We start from the raw sequence: 24237 nt of genomic DNA, 5'->3' as shown, positions 1-24237 counted from the left end.
CCACTCCCCACATCCCTCGATCTCCTGAGGTTACAAATATATCTACCACAGCCTTAAATATGATGACAATGATAGAGCATCCACAAACTTGTGGTGGTGAATGAGAAAAATTTACAACCTTTGAGTGAAGAAATTTCTCTTCATCTCAGTCCTAAATCACCCGGTTCCTTATTTGGAGAGGAAAAGGAAAAAGGAGAAAGGGGCAACACAGTTGTTTATTCTAGTGGTATTAAAATGGGAGGAACAGAATGTTATTCCCCAGCAGTGCGCTCCCTCACCTCGGAAACCACGCAAGTACTAAAAATCAGCTTTTTCCACCAAGGCGTAGTTCAATGCTAGAAGAGCTCTTCAACCAGGGAATGTCAGAGCAGCAGTGATTCATTGACGTAAGCAGCAGTCAACAGCTGCAAACATCTGACTGAAAGCCCATCCATCTCCATACAGCTTCCAGTCAAGGATGTTTACAACAGTATAAACTGCCAGTAATCAACACCATCGAGATGGGCAGGAGAACAAACTTAACAAACCACATGCTGGAACTACATTGACAATAATCTCAACTCTTTCCCAAAAGATTAGATTTGATCAGGGACATGACACAAGAATCCCAACCTACTGCCCAACTATTTGCTTCTTTGGTAGGGTGGCAGACATGAGAGCTTCTAGAACTCCATTAATACCACTTTGTGACCAAATAGTTACACGACTCACCTCGGACAAAACCTCCTAAACCCCCCCCCCCCCACCTTAAAAATATATTTCTACATCTCTTTGTGGGGTGCACAAACAGGAATTTATGCAATCACTCCACATAGAAATGTTGTTCTTGAACATTGAAAATACAATATGAAGACAGAAACTATTGTGGATCTCGCTATGAAGAGCAAGTTTCTTGTATTATGTAATATCCCAGTAGGCAAAAACCTAACCTCTCCTTTAGCTAACCAAAGAGATCGCTTGAGTAATTAGTGATTAACACTATTGCTTCACAGCTCCAGGGTCCCAGGTTCGATTCCTGGCTTGCGTCACTGTCTGTGCGGAATCTGCACTCCCTGTGTCTGTGTGGGTTTCCTCCGGGTGCTCCAGTTTCCTCCCACAGTTCAAAGATGTGTAGGTTAAGTGGATTGGCCCTGTGTCCAAAAAGCTTAGGTGGGGTTACGGGAATAGGATGGAGGTGTGGGCTTAAGTAGGGTGCTCTTTCCAAGGGCTGGTACGGACTCAGTGGGCTGAATGGCCTCCTTCCGCCCTGTAAATTCTATGATTTTAATCCATTAACCAGAGTCATTAATCACATCTGTACTACTCTAGCTTTGGTCTAAGTGAATGCGCTCAATCTCTAACAGAAATCATGTACAGGCACAAAGACTGAACTAGCAGCATTGCAAAGCGACAGCTCATTAAAGTGGAAATCTCTCCACCACATCACTCCAAAATGCCTAGCCAATCAAGCACACAGAGTCAGCTGTCATTCTGGAAACCAAAAGGTCCTCCTATCATTTCAAAAAGAAACATGCCAATGGCATCTGTGGGGACGTAGCTTACTATAGACAGATTAAAATGGAGTCAAGGTTTCAAGGAAAGTAACCTGGCAAGAAATTCATTCTGGTACAGTAAACTGAAACATGGAAATTCAGAGATTTTTAGTGACAAGGTAACATAAACATCCAACTGAAAGCCGTTATTTAGTACGTAAAGCTTTCAGTTAAAGATGTTTACATGACCGCTGCACCAGAGCATAACTGAATAAAAATGGATAACACACCGTTAAGACTAAACAATTGATTGATCAGAATCTAACTATCTCTGCCTACATCCAGCCAGCTCTTATCCTGTCTTACTGGTTAGTTGTATCTCATTGGGGGCAGTAGGCTCTCCCCCGTATGCATCATTCCTTCTGAAACTATAGTCTTGAAAGCTGGAGACCGAAGCCAAAAGGCTAACGGCAAGTCAGCAACTGATGTGAAAGCCATCGGGTTTGCCATGCATACTGAAGGACTGACAAACCAATGTGGGTCTAACGCATGGCTCTTTTGAAAGTAGAATTTTAGTTGCCCAAAACACTCAGTGCACAAGCACAATGAAACCTGCCTAAATGCAAGAAATGTAAAAAAGTTATGGATTTTGTTTGGAACAGACCATCTTTTAAGTATTTAAATGAAACCACGGCTGACAGGATAGGATTGTATGAAACTGCCGAACTCCAACCAAAACAGGTTAAATATCCTCACATTTGCGTCATAAAAATGAATTCACCTCATCACCTAAATGACAGTGCTCTAACAGCACAGTGCATAAAGATTATTAATATTTCAGTGAACTTCTGAATAAAATAATGTGACAGAAAAATTATTTAAAAATAAACAAAACAAAATCAAAAGAAATTCAGATTTCCACTTTATTTTTTCGGCCCAAAAATACAGAGTAAACAATTTTTAAAAAAATTGATCATGTGTCCTGCCACCAGAAGGCACTGTTTAACTTTGCTGAAGAAAATAACTCACTATCTTGAATCCTTAGCCAATGAACATAACCAGTCTTAAATGGGAGCATCATATTCAGCTGGTCTTACCAGATTTAAGGGGGTGGGGTGAAAAAAAAAAGAATAAGAGATTTACATTTCTGATGATCAGCAATACTCTCGGATTTTTTGCTCCTTACCTGTCGTTTTGGAGGTTTGAGCTCATCTCTAGGAACAATGTCAATCAGAAAATCAAACTGATCAAATTTAGTGATGGCCATGGCGATATCATTCCTCTGTCAGGAGGAAAACATTAGAAGTACTTCAGAAACAGGTATGATAACAAAATAGCAAAACAAACAGGTGACAGGTTGGAATGAAAGTTTGCAGAAAGCACCGGACGAGGGAAATTTCCATCCACAACAATGTCATTTCATGACTGAAAATCTACTTCATTTTTTACCCTCAAGTACAAATGTAGTTCTAGCACCTGGAGTGTATCTGGGTTAGGCAAGTACTGAGGAATTTGAAAGGCATCCGAAGAATGAGAGCATGCACAGGTGGGATTGATCTATCAAAAGGAAGGGATAGGCTGTTCGGCCTCATGCCCCACTTCCTATTTTTTTTAAAGTACGTGATATGAATTTAGAAGCTGGACTGGCACCCTGGTACATTAAACATTATCCTGCTGAGTCAGTTAAACTCTCAGCAATAAAATAAAGTTTGAATCTTTTATGTTAAGCTGCAGCCAGGCAGAGCTGTCCAAACACTGGCCTTTAACCTTTGTCTCTCAAAAAATCAAACTGGTTTTTTATAAAGTTTTTGGGAGCCAGCCATGCATTAATAGTCTGTGGACATTGGAATTGTGTTAGAGTATCTCAACCTCCAAACAGGACAGTGAGAAAATGTACTGAAAACATCAGAACTTGGAGCATCTGTGGAAACCCATGGCTGCATTGTGGTTAGTATTGAACCATTCACAGCTAAGATGTTACAAATATATCTGGGCAAAATGGAAAGACGGAGAGAGTAGAGGAAAGCAGAACTAATCAGTTCAGCAAGAAGGTAAAAGGAAAATTACTGAGGCTGCTGGAATCTGAAGCAGAAACAGAAAATACTGGACCATCTCAGCTGGTCTGACAGCATCTGTGGAGAGAGAACAGAGCTGATGTTTCATATCTAGATGACTTTTGTCAAAGGTAGAGAAACAAAAAGTTAGCTACCTTCTTTCTCTCCAAAGATGCAGTCAGATCTGCTGAGATTGTCCAGTATTTTGCTTTTGTTTCATGTTAAGCAATTCTGATGGTAAAGTGAGTGGTATGGGCTTTGAATTAAGACAGGATTTAGCTTAACTCAGGTCCAATCACTACCCTTCCACCCCAATCATTAGCAAACACACACAGCCCAAGCCAAGCCAGCTGGACAACTACATGCGTGAGGTATCACTGTCATCACCATTCTACAACTGCCCCACTGCCGATGGAATCATACACCAAAGATAATGAAAAAACAATAAAAACTGATGCCTCCTTCAGCCAATATTTAAATTCTATTCTATCAGACATGTAGCCTGCTCCCCAATGCAGAGAACAGCCTGGGGCTTACTCATAAATTCCTCTTCTCCTTGGAGATGTACCACTTTTACTGAAATTTTAGCAAGGCTGCGAGTTGTAATAATTATTGGAAGAAAGCTCTGGTCTGACCGCACAACCAGGCGAGTGTGTCAAGGGGTTCTAAATCACACCTTTGGGAAAAATGAAATGAAAATCGCTTATCGTCACGAGTACATAAGAACATAAGAACTAGGAGCAGGAGTAGGCCATCTGGCCCCTCGAGCCTGCTCCGCCATTCAATTAGATCATGGCTGATCTTTTGTGGACTCAGCTCCACTTTCCGGCTTCAATGGAGTAGGCTTCAATGAAGTTACTGTCGCCACATTCCGGCGCCTGTTCGGGGAGGCTGGTACGGGAATTGAACCATGCTGCTGGTCTGCTTTAAAAGCCAGCGATTTAGCCCAGTGTGCTAAACCAGCCCCTTATGAACCAATGTATTGGTTCAGCTAAACAAAGGTTAATGCATTAAACCCTCTCATATCAAAAGAAGATCCACACCTGAGATTTAAGTCTGTTATTTTGACTACACCAGCTGTTAACTACTTCCAGTCGGCAGCAATAACCACTTGCTGAGAAATAGCCTGACACAAATATAAGCGTTCATGATAAACAGCAGCATTGGTGCAGTTACTGCGTGAAACAAAAGTGCACTAACACACAATTCTAATTAAGCAAATTTTGGTGAAAATGTGTAAATAGCAGTTGTAATAACAATTCCTGGTTTTAAGAATTGTCAAAATTCTGTCAGTCGAGGCAGACCTCCCTGCACAGTCTTGTTGCTGGATTATCGCACTCTCATTTTAAAATACTCCTTTCCAGTCAAACTTCCAATTTTAGCAAGCCCACAGTGTTCAGAATACCTGCAGAGTCCTGCGTTTGTTATCTTCGGTGTGTATCCATGCTCGTAAGGATAACTCTGTAATGAAAATCTGAGCTGCCTTCGCAAACAGCACTGGTGCCTCTGCACTGATCATCTGCAAAGGTAAGAGAGAGAGGTTACATCCTAAGAATCCCTGCTCCTGTCATCTGCTGTTGGTGAGGAAAGGCTAATCAAAACATTTCCACTGACAGTACCTCACTAATATAATAATCTTAGGCAAAAGAGAAAATGCTGGAAAATCTCAGCAGGTCTGGCAGCATCTGTAGGGAGAGAAAAGAGCTAATGTTTTGAGTCCGATGACTCTTTGTCAAAGCTAACAGACAAAGTGTAAGTAGGGAATATTTATACTGTGGAGTGAGAATGAAGGATGAGTCATAGCCACAGAAACCCAGGGAAACCGGGTGCTAATGGCAATAGATACCAAGGAGAAAGAGTGTTAATGGCAGTCCCCAGAGAGGACAAAAGATGTGAAAGGTCAAACAGAAGGGAAACTAACATCAGAGGTGTGGGCGGAGGGGAAGGGGGAATAATCTTAGGTTTACATTAACACTGCAATGAAGTTACTGTGAAAAGCCAATAGCTGCCACATTTGGAGACTGGGTACACAGAGGGAGAATTCAGAATGTCCCCATTACCTAACAGCAGGTCTTTTTGGGATTTATGGAGGAAACCGGAGCACCCGGAGGAAACCCATGCAGAAATGGGGAGAATGTGCAAACTCCACACAGAAAGTGACCCAAGCTGGGAATTGAACCTGGGACCCTGGAGCTGTGAAGCAACACTGTGCCGCGCATATGAAAGGTGGTGAAGTACTGTTCACTCTGCAAAGCCCCATATATTCCAGTTGTTTCTAAGAAATTTAAAAAGCACTTCCAATTTTGTGTTACTCGGCTGCAAGTTGAAACAGGATGTTGTCAAATGTTTATAAAATGATCACTATTCAAGATTAGCCGGAGTAATTTAAAAATTTCAGAAACTCCTTTGATGTTCATCCTTCCATCAGGAATTCACAACTACAGGGAGAACATTCAAACTTTTGTTGTTTGTTGAACAGGTTTCAGTTGTTGCTTTTAACAGGCGAGACACCACATACCTTGCTCAACACAACAGGGTATAACTTTGTTGGTGCATTAAGGGCATTAAGTGATATTTAATGAAAAGATAGTTCAGTCTGATATTTTAAGTAAGGATGAGGACCTTTTTAAATTAGACACCACACAACAGTATGCATCAGATATCCAGCTACTGGCCATAAATCAGGCTGCATGCAGTAAACATTTTAAGCAAAACAGCAAGCTCTTAATATATAAGCACAGATCTTTACCAAGAATGCAAAACTGCACTCAAAACAATCTTTTAATAATAATAATAATAAACACTCATTGTCACATGTAGGCTTCAATGAAGTTGCAGTGAAAAGCCCCTAGTCGCCATATTCCGGCACCTGTTCGGGAGGCCGGTACAGGAATGGAACACGCGCTACTGGCCTTGTTCTGCATTACAAGCCAGCTGTTTAGCCCAATGTGCTAAACCAGCCGCAGTTTTCACAATACACATAGTCCCTATGCAAGAGGGGCTTCAAACAATGCAAGAGGAGAGCCCCCTTCCCCCCACCCAGCGAAAGGAAGAATGCCAGCAAGGGGGCGGAGTGACAGAGGCTCACCTGTGCATGTGACGGCAGAAGGGGCAGCACCGTAGCATGGTGGTTAGCATAAATGCTTCACAGCTCCAGGGTCCCAGGTTCAATTCCCGGCTGGGTCACTGTCTGTGTGGAGTCTGCACGTCCTCCCCGTGTGTGCGTGGGTTTCCTCCGGGTGCTCCGGTTTCCTCCCACAGTCCAAAGATGTGCTGGTTAGGTGGATTGGCCATGCTAAATTGCCCGTAGTGTCCTTAAAAGTAAGGTTAAGGGGGGGGGGGGGGGGTTGTTGGGTTACGGGTATAGGGTGGATACGTGGGTTTGAGTAGGGTGATCATTGCTCGGCACAACATCGAGGGCCGAAGGGCCTGTTCTGTGCTGTACTGTTCTATGTTCTAAGTGATTGGTTGGTGAGTATTTTCCCATATCTTTGAAAACTTGTCATTTATTAGTAATTTTAAGGTTTTATACATAATAAATATGGCATGGCAAGTGATTATGACTTCAAATGTGTGATCCCATAGAATGCCTACATTGTAGGAGGCCATTCGGCCTATTAACTCTGCACCGGCCCTCTGAAATAGCACCTTACCTCGGCCCACGCCCCGCCCTGTGCCCGTAACCCTGTGCATTGATCATGGCCAATACAGCTAACCTGCACATCTTTGAACTGTGGGGGGAAACTGGAGTACTCGGGAGGAAACCCACACAGACCCGGCGGGAATATGCAACGCACAGTCACCCAGGATCGGATTTGAACCCACATCTCCGTCACTGTGAGGCAGCAGTGCTAACCGCTGTGCCACCATCCAAGGCAAACACATCTGCAGTAAGTATCTGTAGCTGGAGGAACTCTGGCTCAGAGTCATTCAGTTGGAGGCCGATCTGCAGACACGCTATGCATCAGGGATGGTGAAAAGTCACATCTCTTAGGGTATGGTCTTCTGATTTGGTCACTGGTCAGACAGGAGGGCGTGACTGCAAATGAGGCAGGTAAGGGAATCAAGGCACAAAGTGGAGGTATCTCAGCTCTCACGGCTGCCGAACAGATTTTGAGGTGCTTGCAACCTGTACAGATGAAAACGAAAGGACAAAGTGGCAGGGTGGATGAGTGAACTGATCAAGGCACCATGATACAGGAAGACCTCCGTGCTGAGTGTGAATAAGAATGTAATGGTTGGTAGGGGACAGTATAATCAGGCAGAGAGCAGTTCTGCGCAGCTGAGATCAAGAGTCTGGCCATGTTGCCTACCTGGTGCCAGGGTTTGTGACATCAGAGGAACTTGCGGTTTTGGGGGGAGGGAGGGTAAGAGAAATGGGGTGTGGGAGAAATGGATTTTAATTTGTGCGGCACTAGCACCAGGGAAGATGGGTGCTATACCTTTGGGACAGTCTTCACCTGAGCCATGTTGGGTGCAGTGTTCTTGTGAGTTGTATAACTTGGGGGGGGGGGGGGGGGGGGGGGGGGGGGGTAAAGAGGGCTTTAAATTAAATAGTTTACGGAAAGGGATCAAGTGTGGGAAAATATGACAAATTAAAGAGACGATAAATGATAATCATACATAGAAAATAGAAGCATTCGGTCCTTCGAGTCTGCTCCGCCATTCATTATGATCATGGCTGATCATCAAATTCAATAGCCTGATCCTGCCTTCCCCCATATTCCTTGATCCCTTTCGCCTCAAGAGCTATATTTATTCCCTTCTTGAAATTACACAATGTTTTGGCCTCAATTACCTTGCGTGGTAGTGAATTCTACAGATTCACCACTCTCTGGGTGAAGAAATTTCTCCTCACCTGGTTTATCCCTTATCCTCAACGGCCCCCTAGTTCTGGGTTCCCTCCACCATCAGGAACATTTTTCCTGAATCTACCTCGTCTAATTCTGTAGAATTTTATAAGTTTTAATGAGATCCCCTTACTCTTCTAAGCTCCAATGACTATAATCCGAACTGACTTAGTCGCTCCACAATGTCAGTTCTGCCATTCCAGGAATCATCCTTGCTAACCTTCGCTGAACTCCCTCGATAGCGAGAGCATCCTCCTCGGATAAGGATATCAAAATAGCACACTATATTCCAGGTGTGGCCTTACCAATGCCTGTACAATTGGAAGTAAAACATCACTATTCCGATATTCAAATCCTCTCACTATGAAGGCCAACATACCATTTGTTTTCTCTACCGTTTGTTGTACCTGCGTGCTCAATTTCAGCAGCTGATGCTCAAGGACTGGCTGAGTATCCACCTCTCTTCAGTTTACACCCATTCAAGTAATAATCTGCCTTCCTATTTTTGCTACCGAAAGGAGAACCTTACATTTATCCACATTATACTGCATCTGCCTTGGAATTATTGAATTTACAGTAGAGGAGGCCATTCGGCCCATTGAGTGCACCGACCCTTGGAAAAAGCAGCCCACACCTGCACTTTATCTCTGCAACCCAGTAACCCCACATAACCTTTTTTGGACACTAAGGGCAATTTAGCACAGCCAATCCACCTAACCTGCACGTCTTTGGACCGTGGGAGGAAACCCGAGCACCCAGAGGAAACCCACGCAGACACTGGGAGAACGTGCAGACTCCGCAAAGACAGTGACCTAAGCTGGGAATCGAACCAGAGATCCTGGAGCTATGAAGCAACAGTGCTAACCACTGTGCTGCCGTGCCGCCTTACCATGCACACGCCCACTCATTCACCCTGTCAAAATTACACTAACATCTCTGCATCCTCCTCAGAATTCACCCTCCCACCCAGCTTTATATCATCTGCAAATTTGGAGATAACACATTTAGTTCCGTCCAAATCATTAATATATTATGTAAACTGCTGGGGTCCTAGCACATATCCCAGCTGTACCCCACGAGCCGCTGCCTGCCAATTGGAAAAAGACACATTTATTATAACTATTTGCTTCCTGTCTGCTAACCAGCTTTCTATCCATCTCAAGACACTTCCCGCAATTCCATGCACTTTAACTGTACACACTGTCGAAGGCCTTCTGAAAGTCTAAATAAACCACATCTACTGGCTCACCCTGGTCAACTCTCCCATTTGTAAAATATGATTTCCCTTTCGTAAACCCATGCTGAATTTGTCTGTTTACAGCACGGCTTTCCAAATGCTGTGCTATGGAATCGTTGATCACGGATAAGCTCGCTGGTCTATAGTTCCCGTTTTCTCTCTACCTCCCTTTATGAATAGCGGGCTTACATTAGCTACCCTCCAATCGTTAGAAAAATTGGAAAATGACCTGCAATAGATCTACTATTTCCAGGGCTAGTTCCTCGAGTACTCTCAGATCAAAATCATCATTAGGCCCTGGGGATATCAGCCTTTAATCCCATCAAATCCTCCCAAACAATTTCTCTACTAATACTGAGATCCTTCAGCTCCTCACCAAAACTTGTGTTTCTCAGAACTTCTAAAACACTTCAGTCTTCATAAAGGAAGACATGAACAAAGTACAAATTTAGTTCCTCGGACATTTCTTTGTTCTCCATTATGAATTCCCTCGTTTGTGACCAAGGGGCCTACATTAGTTTCTTTCCATCTTTTTCTCTTTACATACCCATACATAGGGGCAGCACGGTAGCAGGGGCAGCACGGTAGCATGGTGGTTAGCATAAATGCTTAACAGCTCCAGGGTCCCAGGTTCGATTCCCGGCTGGGTCACTGTCTGTGCGGAGTCTGCACGTCCTCCCCGTGTGTGCGTGGGTTTCCTCCGGGTGCTCCGGTTTCCTCCCACAGTCCAAAGATGTGCGGGTTAGGTGGATTGGCCATGCTAAATTGCCCGTAGTGTCCTAAAAAGTAAGGTTAAGGGGGGGTTGTTGGGTTACGGGTATAGGGTGGATACGTGGGTTTGAATAGGGTGATCATTGCTCGGCACAACATCGAGGGCCGAAGGGCCTGTTCTGTGCTGTACTGTTCTATGTTCTACCTATAGAAACGTTTACAGTCAGTTTTTAGGTTCCCCACTAGTTTACTTTCATACTCCATTTTCCCCTTCTTGATCAATCCCTTGGTCGGCCTTTTGCCTAATTTTAAACTGCTCCCACGTCCATTGCTTTTTCTTGCCAATTTATATTCTTCTTCTTTGAATCTAGTACGATCTCTAATTTTCCTTGTAAGCCATGGATTGGTCACAGTTCCCTTTCCACTCGGGCACCAAACAGGAATAATAGTGTGGTAGGAGGGAAAAGCATAGGGCTACGGTTGAAAAAAATAGTAAAAGGACTGAAAGAGGGTGTCAAGTGGTTAGCACTGCTGCCTCAATAGCGCCAGGGAACCCGGTTCAATTCCGACCTCGGGCGACTGTGTGCGGTTTGCACTGCTTCCCCATGACTGTGTGGCTTTCCTCCCGGTGCTCTTGCTTCCTCCCACAATCCAAAGAAGACCAAAGAACAATACAGCACATGAACAGGCCTTGCGGCCCGCCATGCCTGCGCTGATCAGGTGTCCTATCTCGAACAACCAACAGAGGTATGCAGGTTAGGTGGTTTGGCTATGCTAAATTGGCCATTAGTGTCCAAAAGGTTAAATGGAGTTACAGGGATGGGGGGGGGCTAGAAGGATCAGAATGGCCATCTGCATTTTAGGGATTCTATGAATATGAACTAAAGCTCTGTATCCAAATACACTAACATTCAAAACCAAGTGGAGGAATGAAGTACTCAAATATAAATGAATATATATGATCTGATAGTTATTACAAAGACAGGGCTGCAATATGACAGTGGATGGTACCTGAATATTTAAGGGTACAGACATTTCGGAAGGACAGAAAGCTAGGAAAAGGTGGAGGGGCAGCTTTGCAAATTAAGAATTGGATTAGTACATTGGAGAGGTACTAACTTAGTTCTAGAGAATCAGTTGGGTAGAGATGAGAAATGATAAAGGTAGGGTACACGTGGGAGTAGTTTAAAAGCCCACAACAATAACCACAATGTGGGCCAGGGTATGGAGGCTGGTTACAGAGGTATCGTGATGATGGTGATTTTAATCTATGTATCAATTGGACGAATCAGATTGAACAGGTAGCCTGGGAGGGGAGTTCAGAGTTTCCTGGAGCAAATTCTACACAGCTAACCAAACAGCAGGCTATCCTAGTAAATCTGGTAATGTGCAACAAGACATGATGGATTAATAATCTCATAGTAGAGGTGCATTTTGGTAGTAGTGATTATAATATGCGATGAATGTAGGAATTTTAAATGCAGTGTATTATCAGTATTTGGTGCAGTTAGGATTAAAAGCTCGAGTTAGTGTGTGACTGCTGCAGTCATGTTGTTAAAAGAAATCCTAGTTTGAAAGACAAGATTTTTGGAGCCAGGGGTGCAATTAAAACATCGTGAAGAGTTTGGGTTAATGGATTGTTGTTTGGATTAAGGGGATCGGTGGAGTTAATTAGATTTCAGCTTGGTAAGATTATGTAATTATTGGGAGAAACGAGGGTATCAATCTTTTCTGTAGAAAAGCAGCTTAGGCGAGTGTTGGTTGGAGAGATGAGCAGAAGTCAAGTATCTCAGTTCAGTTAAAAGATATGTCTGTAGCTTGATTAGTAGATTCTTTCCGAGCAGTTCAGAAGAGTGTAATTCGAAGGCGAGCTGAAGCAGCTTCTGAAGAAATACAAGCAAAATTTCTGCATGGTGCTGATAGGATTCAGATCTTTTCTTTAAAGCAGTGTCAAAAGATCTCTCTTTCTCAAAGAACATCTGTGTAAAGCAGGTATTCCTGAGGGCCAACTGTACGTAACAGTGGGTTGAGAGCAGAGATGTTCTTTTGTGTTGTTTGTGCTGGAATAAAGATAGCAGTCAATGGTTACTCTATTCACTGTATTAATTAGCATTGTTGAAAGGGTAATTGTAAGCTATTTTCTGGTGTGATATTTAAGATATTTTAATACTGTGTTAGTAATAAAGTTTGTTTGAACATATCATTTCCTTTCTTCTTTCTGGAGCAAGGTATCGTCTTACAAAATAAAAATAAAAATTGGAGTTTCTGTCCCGTATCCTAGCGACTATGGAGGTCTGGTCCGGGACCGTAATACATGACTAAATTTTGCATCGACTTTGAAGGAGACAAATGGGTTTAAAACTGGTCTTTTAAACCTAAAGGCAATTATGATGGTATGAAGACAGAGCTCGCTAAAATGAGCTGGCCCTTAGATTAATGGTTAGATTAGTAAGAGATGCAGTCACAGATATACGAGATTATTCACAACACTCAGCATAACACTTCATTGAGAAAGAAAGAGGGGAATGCACCATCTGTGGCTAACTAAGAGAGTTAAGGTAGTATCAAATTAAAAGAAAAGACATACAATTGCACAAGATCAATTTGACATCGGACAACATATAAAAACCAGCAAAGAATGACTAAAAGGAAAATAAGGATGGAGAAATTAGAGTAAAAGAGAAAGCTAGCTGGGCAGCACAAGTGATTAATACTGTTGCTTCACAGCGCCAGGATCCCAGGTTCGATTCCCTGCTGGGTCACTGTCTGTGCGGAGTCTGCACGTTCTCCTCTTGTCTGCGTGGGTTTCCTCCGGGTGCTCTGGTTTCCTCCCACAGTCCAAAGACGTGCAGGTTAGGTGGATTGGCCATGATAAATTGCCCTTAGTGACCAAAAGGTTAGGAGGGGTTATTGGGTTACGGGGATAGGGTGGAAGTGAGAGCTTAAGTGGGTCGGTGCAGACTCAATGGGCCGAATGGCCTCCTTCTGCACCGTATGTTCTATGTATGAAATATAAAAAGAGAATTCATGTTTCTACAGGTATTTAAACAAGGTAAAGAGTAATTAAGGCGAGTGTTAGTCCTCTACAGTGTGTGTCTGGAGAATTAACAACAGAAAATAAGGAAATGGCAGAGGAACAGACATTATGCGTCAGTCTTTACTGTAGAATAACATATAACTGTGAACCAGGAGGTGAAAAATGAGGAACTTAAAACAGCTAGAATCGCCAGGGAAAGGTTACTAAGAAAATTATACTAAATAAGAGCTGACAAGTTCCCAAATCTTGATGGACTTCATCCTCAGGTCTTAAACAAATTGTTACGGCGATAGTAGATACGTTAGTTTTGATTTTCCAAAATTCCCTAGACTCAGGGAAGGTCCAACCAGATTGGAAAATGGCAAATGTAACTCCTTTAGTCAAGAAAAGGAGACAGAAGACAAGAAACTACAGGATAGTTAGCTTAACATCCATCATCAGGAGAGTGCTGGAATGTAGTAATAAAGGATGTTATAGCAAGGTGCTTAGAAAATATTGATGCAATCAGGCAGTCGACATGGTTTGGTGAAAAGAAAATAGTGTTTCATAGAATCTTTGCACCGCAGAAGGACGCTATTCGGCCCATCGAGTCTGTACCAGATCTCTGAAGAGCACCGTATCTAGGTCCATGTCCCTGCCCAATTCCCATGATCCCAGCTAACGTTTTGGACACAAAGTGAAAATTTAGCACGGCCGATCCACCTAACCTGCACATCTTTGGACTGTGGGAGGAAACCGGAGAAAACCATGTGGACACGGGAAGAAAAGTGCAAACTCCACACAGACAATCATCCAAGGTTGGAATCAAACCCGGGACCCTGGCGCTGTGAGGCAGCAGTGCTAACCACTGTGCATTCCTTTTATTCATTCATTTATTAGCGTTCTTTGAGGAAGTAACAAACAAGGGGCACCCGTGAGTAATTTACAGAAGGCATTTGATACGGTGGGATGCCAAAGATTACTGCACAAGATATGAGCTAATGGTGCAGGAAGTAACATATTAGCATGGTTAGAGGATTGGTTAGCTAATAGGAAAGAGAGAGTAGGAATTTTCAGCTTGTAACCAGTGGAGTGCCACAGGGATCAGTGCTGGTACCTCAACTATTTACAATCTATATCAATGCTTTGGATAAAGGGACAGAATGTGTTAGTTGGTATATTTGCTGATGGCACAATAAGCAGGTAGAAGAGTAAGCTGTGAAGACATTATCAGGAGTCTGCAAAGGGACATAGACAGGTAAAGGGAGTGGGCAAAATTTGGCAGATAGGACTATAATGTGGGATGACATGAACTTGTCCACTTTGGCAGAAAGAATTTAAAAAGCATTATCTAAATGGAGAGAGATTGCACAACTCTGGGGACAGAGGGAGCAGAGTTTCCTGGTACATGAATCACAAAGTGTGCAGGTACAGCAAGTGATTTAAGAAGGCAAATGGAATGTTATTTATTGCAAGAGGAATGGAACACAAAGTAGGGATGTTTTGCTACAGTTGTACAGGGTATTGGTTAAGATCACATCGATACCGTGTACAATTATCGTATCTATTTTTAAGTAAGGATATAATTTCATTAGAAGCAGTTCCAGGAACGCTCACTTGGCAGATTCCTGGGATGGGGGATGTTATGAGGAATAATTGAACCGGTTGGGCCCGAATCATTGGAGTTTAGAAGAATGAGACACAAGATCCTGAGGGGATTGACAGGGTGGATGTTGAGACCAGAACTAGAGGTCACAGTTTAGAAATAAGGGGTGTCCCAAGACAAAGATGAGGAGAAACCTTTGCTCTAAGAAGGTAATTGTGGGTTTCCTCCGGGTGCTCCGGTTTCTTCCCACAGTCCAAAGATGTGCGGGTTAGGTGGATTGGCCATGCTAAATTGCCCATTGTGTCCTAAAAAGTAAGGTTAAGGGGGGGGGGTTGTTGGGTTACGGGTATAGGGTGGATACGTGGGTTTGAGTGGGGTGATCATGGCTCGGCACAACATCGAGGGCCGAAGTGCCTGTTCTGTGCTGTACTGTTCTATGTAATGATCCTGTGGAGTTCTGGTCCCCAGAGTGGCAGAGGCAGGGTCAGTGAATATTTTTAAGGCCAAGGTAGATAAATTTTTGATTAACAGGTGAGTCAAATGTTATCGGGGAGTAAGCAGGAAAGTGACATTAAGGTCACAATGAGAGCAGCCATAATCTTATTGAATGGCAGAGCAGGCTCGAGGAGCCGCACGCCCTGCTCTTAATTCAAATATTTATACAGTATGTACCCCCCTCAACAATATTCCATTAGAAATTCTACATTCATACTTACAATAGAAATTGCCAATTTAAAACCCATTTTGCTACAATTATACATTCCCCCTCCACAACTGGGTTACTTCACTTAGTGGCAGGGAGTGTAATTACAGCGTGACAAGATTACATAAGGAGTTTCCATTATTAGCATGGACATATTTCTATTGAAATATAAAGTCAAAAAAGAGCGAATATTATTACTTTAAAATAGCAACTGAATTATGTCTGGGGAACGTCCGGGGCTATGTACCCACTCAGCTTTCAACCCTGCTTCATTTATGCCCACATATGTTTCTTCCCTGTGTGCAATGCCACAGGACCATATGTTCGCATGTTGTTTCCGTCCGCCATTGAATCTCACATCAGGTTAATCTGTAAAAAGTGGTATTAATGCAAAGTTGCTATAATGGATTAAGAATTAGTTATGTCCCTCACACTCGTGGCACAGTGACACAGTGTTTAGCACTGCTGCCTCACAGCTCCAGGGTCCCAGGTATAATTTTGGCCTCGGGTGGCTGTGGAGTTTGCACATTCTCGCCGTGTCTGCTTCTCATCATGTCTGCTTGGGTTTCCTCCCACAGTCCAAAGATGGGCAGGTTAGGTAGATTGGCCATGCTAAATAGCCCCTCAGTGTCCAGCGTTTGCGGGGATGGGGTTCTATTTCGGAGAGTCGGAGACTCGATGAGCCGAATGGGCTTCGTGTCCAAAAGGTTACATGGGGTTACTGTGTTATGGGGATAGGGTGGAAGTGTAGGCTGCTCTTTCCAAGGGCTGGTGCAGACTTGATGGGCCGAATGGTCTCCTTCTGCACTGTAAATTCTAGGATTGTTTGGTGTCTCATTGCTATTGGAATTAGGAACATTGCTTTTTGTCTTTTTAATTCAGAGTACCCAATTATTTTTTTTTCCAATTAAGGGGCAATTTAGCATGGCCAAACCACCTAACCTACACATCTTTGGGTTGTGGGGGTGAAACCCACGCAGACACGGGGAGAATGGCAAACTCTACACAGACTGCGACCCATGGCTGGGATACGAACCCGGCTCTTCAGCGCCGTAGTCCCAGTGCTAACCACTGCGTCACATGCCACCCTGGAACACTGCCTTCTATGATGAATGGCTGGTCTATAAATTTTGGGGAAATTATCTCCAATTTTGCAGATGATTTGCATCAAATTTGTTTCTGGAAGACAGATATACATATGCTGGGAGAACGGGCAAATCTCTAAATAGTATTCAACCTATGAAGTACATGGGCAGGACCAACACCAAATATACTTGCACCTTACATGGAACCAAACTAAGATCCCTGGAGTGGGAAAAAGATCTTTGTTTTACAGTCTCCAAAGGCTCATGTGCAATGCTGAGGAATCATAACCAAATAGGGCATTAGATTAGATTTTCAGAACTTCTCAATACATAACAAAGCCCACACCATTTTGTTCTTATAAAAGACCTTGGTTACACATTTAGAATACTGCGTTTAGGTTGGTCTCCTCCTATGGAGGGAGAGATAGAAGATTGGAAATGGGTTCAGAAGAGGAGGGCGAGTCAAGGTATATAAAATAGTTAGATTGTGTTGCTACTTGCGGATAAATTTAAGGAAAAGTAGTACTCATGTGCATAAGGGTAAGACTAGCTTTGCACCGATTCCAATGGCTTGAAAGGATATTGGGAGTGGGAGGATCCAGTTGTTGTGGTCCACGTTGGGACAAACAATATAGGCAAGACGAGGAAAGGGGACCTGTTTGGGGTACTAGGAACAAAATTAAAGAACAAATCCTCAAGGGTTATAATCTCAGGATTACGACCCGAGCAGATTGGCATAGGGATGAGGAAATTTGGGAAGTAAACACGTGGCTAAACGAGTGGGGCAGGAAAGAGGAGTTCCATATCATGGACACTGGCATCAGTATTGGGACAGGAGGGATCTCTACCGTAGGGATGGTCTCCACCTGAACCGATCTGAGTCCAGTGTTCTAGCGGAAAGGATAAATAGGGTGGTCACAAGGGCTTCAAACTAACAAATGGGGGGGGGGGGTACAACTACAAGTAGTATAATGGTTAATGGGAACCTAAGCAAGTCAGTATTCGAGGAGAAGGTAGAGGTTAATAGGATGCACAGGCAGAGCCAGTCTAACGACTAAGGAGGGAAAAGGAAACGTAAATCAAAATGTAAAGTGACTGTGGGAGTGAAAGTTGGGAATGAGGCGGAGTGTTATCAGAGATTAACGAAGGAGGTCAGAATACGTGAAAAGCATAGTGCACAAGAAAATACTGCAAGGGAAAGACAAAACAGTAGGACATATCTAAAAATGTTGTACCTAAATGCACACAGTGTTTGGAATAAGGTCAATGAGTTAACAGCACAAATAGAGACAAATGGGTATGATTTAGTGGGGATTACTGAAACATTGTTGCAGGGGGACTTGGAGTTGAATGTCCAAGGGTATTTAATATTCTGAAAAGATAGACAGAATGAAGCAGCAGGTGGTGTTGCTTTATTGGTTAAAGATGATATCAAGGCTGTATTAAGAAACGATTTTGGCACTAAAAGCCAAAATGTTGAAATCGATCTGGATGGAAATAAAAGACAAGGGAAAAAACCTTCTTGGTAGGAGTAGTTTACAGGCTCCCAAGGAATACATTCAAAGTGGGGCATAGTATAAACCAAGAAATAATGGGGACTGGTAAGATGGGCACAACGGTATTCATGGGTGATCTTAATATGAATATTGACTGGATTAATCAATTGGCAAGGGTAGCCTTGAGGGAGATTTCCAAGATTGCATGAGGAATTGTTTCTCAGAACAATACGTTATGAAGCCAACTATGAAGCAGGCTACTTTAGATTTTGTATTATGCAATGAAGAAGGGTTGATAAATAGTCTTGGCGTTAAGTAAGTATCCTCTCGGAAGGAGTGATCACAGCATGCTAGAATTTCTAACTCAGACTGAGCGAGAGAAGACAGTGTCATACTAGAGTTTTAGCATTGGGCAGAGGTAATTATACAGGCCTGAGGAAAGAGTTGGCCCAAGTAGACTGGTCACAGATAATTGAGGGTAGGACAGTTCAGGAACAATGGCGGAAGTTTAGGTAGATATTAAATACCCCTCAATTAAGGTATATTCCTGAGAGGAAGAGGAATTGTAAAAGGGAGAAAAAAACATTCCATGGCTAAATAAGGGTGTCAGGTAAGACAGAAAGGCAAAAACTAGAGCATACCATACTGCAAAAGCTACTGGTATACTGGGAGTTGGGAGAACTTTAAGGTTCAGCAAAAGGCTATTAAAAATAAAATCAAAGAGCCAAGATGAACTAAGGAAGGAAACCAGTAGTAAATATAAACACTTACCAAAAGCTTCTACAGGTATATAAAGAGGAAGAGAAAATAGCTCAAGTAAATGTTGGCCCTTTTGAAGACGCTACTGGTGAGGTAATAATGGGGAACTCAGATGGCAGAGGCGCTGAACCAATATTTTGCCTGTCTTCACAGGAAAAGATAAAACATTTTTATAAAACTACAGTTAATGCAGGAGGAACTTGGTGCAATAAATACCACTAGGGAGATGGTATTGAATAAACTGATGAGATTAAAGGCAGGTAAGCCTCCGGAACCTGATGGCCTGCACCCTAGAGTATTAAGGGAGGTAGCAGCAGAGATAGTAGATGCAGTGGTTATATTTCAGAATTCCCTGGATTCTGGATGGGTCTTGGTGGATTGGAAACATGCTAATGTGACGTCCCTATTCAAAAAGGAGCGAGGCAAAATGTACAAAACTACAGACTGATTAGCTTGACCTCGGTGGTGGGGAAGTCCTTAAATCACTAAGGAGGAGATGACTGAACATTCGGAAAGACAAAGCTCAATCCACTATTGTCAGCATTGTTCTTTTGAAGAGTACATAATGCTTGACAAACTTGCCCGAGTTGTTTGAGGATGTAACCAGCAAGGTCGATAATAGGGAACATGTGGACGTGGTATATCTAGACCTCCAGAAGCGTTCGACAAGGTGCCGCATAAAAGACTGATCTAGAAGGTGGGATCACAGGGGATTGGGGGTAGAGTACTAGATTGGATTGAGGATTGGCTGACTGGCAGAAAGCAGGGGGTTGGGATAAATGGGTCCTTCTCTGGTTGGTGAACTGTAACTAGCAGGAAGCCATAGGGGTCAGTCTTCGGACTTCAGCTGTTTACAATCTATATAAATGATCTGCAATCAGGGACAGAGTGTAACAGCAAAATCTGCGGATAATACTAAAATAGGAGAGAAAGCAGGCAGTGAAGAGAAACATTTTACAGCTGGGTATAGATAGGCTAGAAGATTGGGCCAAAGTTTGGCAGATGCAGTTTAATGTAGCTAAGTGTGAGGTTATCCATTTTGGCCGAAAAAAATAGAAAGGCAAGTGATTATCTAAATGTGAAGTAGATTCAAAATGCGTCTGGCCAGAGGGATCTGGGTGTCCTTGTTAATGAATCGCAGAAATTCGGTATGCAGGTACAGCATGTAATTAAAAAGGCAAGTGAAATGTTAGAGTTTATTGTGAGACCATATTTGGAGTATTGTGTCCAGTTTAGGTCTTATTTGAGAAAGGATGTGGTGGCATTTGAGGCAGTTCAGAGGAGGTTCACCAGATTGAAATGGGTGAAAGGGTTAGAACCATAGAATCACTACAGTACAGAAGGGGGCAATTCAGCCTTTTGAGTCTGCACTGACCCTCTCAAAGTACACCCTACCTCGGCCCAGGACCCATCCTATTCCCATAACCCCACCTAATCTTTTGGACACTAAGGAACAATTTATCATGGCCAATCCACAGTGTGGCAAATCTGAGGAACTCATTGTCCCATAGTGTTGTGGAATCGGAGTCTTTAAATGGTTTCAAGGAGGTGGTCAATATATTTCTGTTAAAGGGATATGAGGAACAGGTGGAGGTAGATTTGAGACCAGGAAGAAATTAGCCATGATTTGATTGAATGGTGGAGCAAGCTCGAAGGGCTGAACTGCCTACTTCTGCTCCTGATTCCTGTGTTCCTATGTAAGATTTTATCTTACAGATAACTTAACTGTGAGGCATAGTTGGCAGAAATGAAAAACGATTAAAACAATTCTGTGGTGTTGCACACAAGGAATTAAGACCAGATCGGGACAGTATTACACCAGAAGATTGTAGATTTTTCGAACGAGTTGGTAGTTTATTAGTCAAGTGCTTCCTTCAAAAGAGAACTAGACCAGAGATCATATTGTGCAGGTAGGCAAGACACTAGTAATACAACTCAGGATGAATCTGGTTAACTAGTTTTATTGCCCAAGGGAATCAGGAAGAAATCTTCTTCATCTCACCCATTCCCCTTGCACCCCTTCTAATTTTTTTTCTTTCTGTCTTTTGCTTCTCCTAAGAAATTGAATATATGCTGGTGGGTAGAGACTTTCTCCCCGTGTTTGTGTGGGTTTCCTCCGGGTGCTCCAGTTTCCTCCCACCAAGTCCCGAAAGACATGCTTGTTAGGTGAATTGGACGTTCTGAATTCTCCCTCTGTGTACCCAAACAGGCGCCAGAGTGTGGCAACTAGGGGATTTTCACAGTAACTTCACTGCAGTGGTAATGTAAGCCTACCTGCGACACTAATAAAGATTCTGATTATCACAATGACTCTGGGATCACAACTACGTGGAGCTGAATTGATAGACAGATTGGGCTGGATTCTCCGCTGTCGGGATTCTCCGTTGTACCGGTCGCCCGGGGATCTTCCCAACGGCGTGGAGCTGCCCACAATGGGAAACCCCATTGGCCGGCTGGCAAGACAGAGAATCCCGGGGGCTCGCCGCACCAGGACATATGTTTGTATGAAGATGGAGTGGGCAGAGGATACAATGTCCTGAAATTTTGCTTGCACTTCAAGTACAAATTACCTCCTTAAAAATGGCTCGAAAGAATGTACTAACGCACACAACGTTCATAAAATTCAAGCTTCCAGTTTTCAGTGAAAGTTCCTAGATTTAGTGGCCAGATTGGGAGCGTTTCAGCATACCACCGAATGATACTTCCATTACTAGTACTACATTTTCTTTGTCGCTCCATGATGCAGCCAACAACATAAGTTTTCCAACTGGGGTCCCAGGATGTTGAAGTGTGCCCAATGACATCAGGTTTTGTCCCCTCGTAAATAAAAACAGAAAATTCTGGAAATACTCCACAGCAAGAGATGTGGAGACTGAAACAGGAGTTAACGTTTCAGGCCTTTACCAGACTCCGAGTATTTCCGGCATTTTCAGATTTACAGCATCTGAAATATTTATTCTTTTACCCACCTCATTAGATTTCCGTACCTGCCAAGTTACAATTTCTGTTGCTATTTGCAAATCGAGAATTTTTCTGCAATTATAGCTGTTTCTCCAATACTGTCTTTCAGACGTAAAGAAGTCCCCAGGAGTGTCAATATTTGTGGACTGTCCACATTGAAACGCTAGGAATTTGGGCTGCTGGTAAACATCACATTCCAGTAGGAAAATGGACGCTAGAGCAGGGCTGTAACAGTTATCAATAAGAGCTCAGATTAAGAAGTCAGAAAGCCAAGCTTAGGGATCTTCATACCCGTGTTGATGTTCTGCCTATTACACACTCCCAGTCATATTTTAAGAAATCAAAATTTTCCGGTCTTTGTTCACTTTCAGACTGCTTTTTCCAAAAAACTTCAGCCCACAGTTTTCAATTCATGAGGGCTTTATTTTTTAAAAAAGCACTAAAATAAATTGCATTTGTGTTGTGTAACCAGAGAAACGGTTTACAAAGATTGAATGGAAGTGTATCAGTCGGCTAGTGTGTGATTTTGTTAATGAATGTTTAACTGTTTTGAGATGGAAGTAGATAAATCCTAGTTACACAATGTTTTAGTTTGGTTGCTAAGCTATTGGGTTAAAAGAAAGAAAGCATAAAAATGGACTGAGTGATAAAATCTGTGGCTAAACATTTCCATTCTAAGTGAAATGGCACCACTCATCACCCTTTGTAAAATTAACATGCAAGAGTCAATCATTGGCTTTTCCATTGCTTCATCGACAGCAAGGCAGCTGACCTGTGCAGACCAGAAAGGTTCCTGATTTGATCATGTCATCGCTGGAAAAAGCACAAGTGCTATGATTAGACAATTATCAGTATTCCTGGACTCATGAGGGGAGGGATGGGAGTGAAAGAAAAAAATCAGGCAGTCTTCCCACTCCTAATTGTTCATGCTACAAGTGCACGAGTGAAGAAAGTCCTCATGTATAAACTTGATAGTTAGCCTGTTACCAAGATATCACTGTACCTTTACATCTTCATCAAGCTTCATAATCTTCTTGATACGAGCCAAGGGAAGATCTTGCACCTTAAAATCATTCTGTTGGGTCAGATATGAAAAGAGAGCCAGAGAGAGTTAAAACACAATAAGGCTGCTTTAACATCCAGGATATATAACTCTACCATGGAAATTACCCCAGCCACATTTAAAACAAGTCTAGATAAGTGGCCCGTGTCTGCGTGGGTTTCCTCTGGGTGTTCCGGTTTCCTCCCACTGTCCAAAGATGTGCAGGCTAGGTGGATTGGCCATGCTAAATTGCCCTTGGGTTCGGTGGGGTTACTGGGTTACAGAGGTGTGGGCTTAAGTAGGGTGCTCTTTCCAAGAGCCGGTGCTGACTTGATGGGCCTCCTTCTGCACTGTAAATTCTATGATTCTATGAAGATCAGGGACTACAGTCCATCTCAAACAGATTCACAGTTGTACAAATCCCTCACTTGTTTTTGCACTTTTGCTGAGACTGTGAAGTGCTGCTCTGGGTGTGGATCACAGAATGGAGAGCACAAGGTATTACAAGCCCATCTCCAACCCACCAAATCACAGACAGCATAGTCCTACTCGCCAAAGCATTAGCCATTTGAATATTAATTTTAAATTACATGTCTCAGCATGAAGGGATTAACTTTATAACAAAGAGAATTAACATTCAGATTCTTTGGAACGTAAAACTAAATTTTCTTAAGGCTTATTAAAAGTTAGTCTTTAACATGGGGAAATGTATAAAAAGCAGCAAGCATCAGCCAAAAGAGGTATTAGGCAAGCTTAAATTAATTGTGAAAGAATGTAGTTTGTTGCTCAGGAGTCAAAAGCTGGAACAAACATTTCCTGGGAGGATTGTCGGGTTGCAAGAGATTACATAGAAGCAGGGGTGAGGCCATGGAGGAATCTGAAAAATGGATGAGAATTTTAAAATCGAGGCATTGTTTATGAGCATGTGAATAACAATACAATATCATAATACCAGCAATTAGGATATAGGCAGCAGGTATTTGGATCAGCATTAAGTTTATGGAGGTTAGAAGCATATTGGAAGTCAGGTCTAAAGGTAACAATGCCACAGATGAATAAATGAATATCGCTTATTGTCACGAGTAGGCTTCAATGAAGTTACTGTGAAAAGCCCCTAATCGCCACATTACGGCGCCTGTTCGGGGAGGTTGGTACGGGAATTGAACCATGCTGCTGGCCTGCTTTGAAAGCCAGCGATTTAGCCTAGTGTGCTAGGTTTTCAACAGCAAATTAGTGGAGATGCAG

At 42.8% G+C, this 24237-nt stretch overlaps 1 protein-coding gene across 3 annotated transcripts in view; it reads right to left on the bottom strand.

Annotated features, from left to right (window-relative positions):
- The window catches only part of nfyc (nuclear transcription factor Y, gamma), a 111330-nt gene that overhangs the window by 49514 nt on the left and 37579 nt on the right, over nucleotides 1-24237 (bottom strand). For all 3 annotated transcript variants that reach the window (XM_038802097.1, XM_038802106.1, XM_038802086.1), the window contains 3 exons: nucleotides 22954-23025; nucleotides 4932-5045; nucleotides 2659-2754 (listed from right to left, as the gene is read on the bottom strand). In XM_038802097.1, the coding sequence (XP_038658025.1) occupies nucleotides 2659-2754; nucleotides 4932-5045; nucleotides 22954-23025 (282 nt within the window). The remainder of the gene's footprint in view (nucleotides 1-2658; nucleotides 2755-4931; nucleotides 5046-22953; nucleotides 23026-24237) is intronic.

Source organism: Scyliorhinus canicula, chromosome 1 (genome assembly GCF_902713615.1).
Source record: "Scyliorhinus canicula chromosome 1, sScyCan1.1, whole genome shotgun sequence".
Taxonomy (NCBI): domain Eukaryota; kingdom Metazoa; phylum Chordata; class Chondrichthyes; order Carcharhiniformes; family Scyliorhinidae; genus Scyliorhinus; species Scyliorhinus canicula.
Note: the sequence above shows the minus strand (reverse complement) of the source record. Positions and strands in the feature narration are given on the sequence as shown.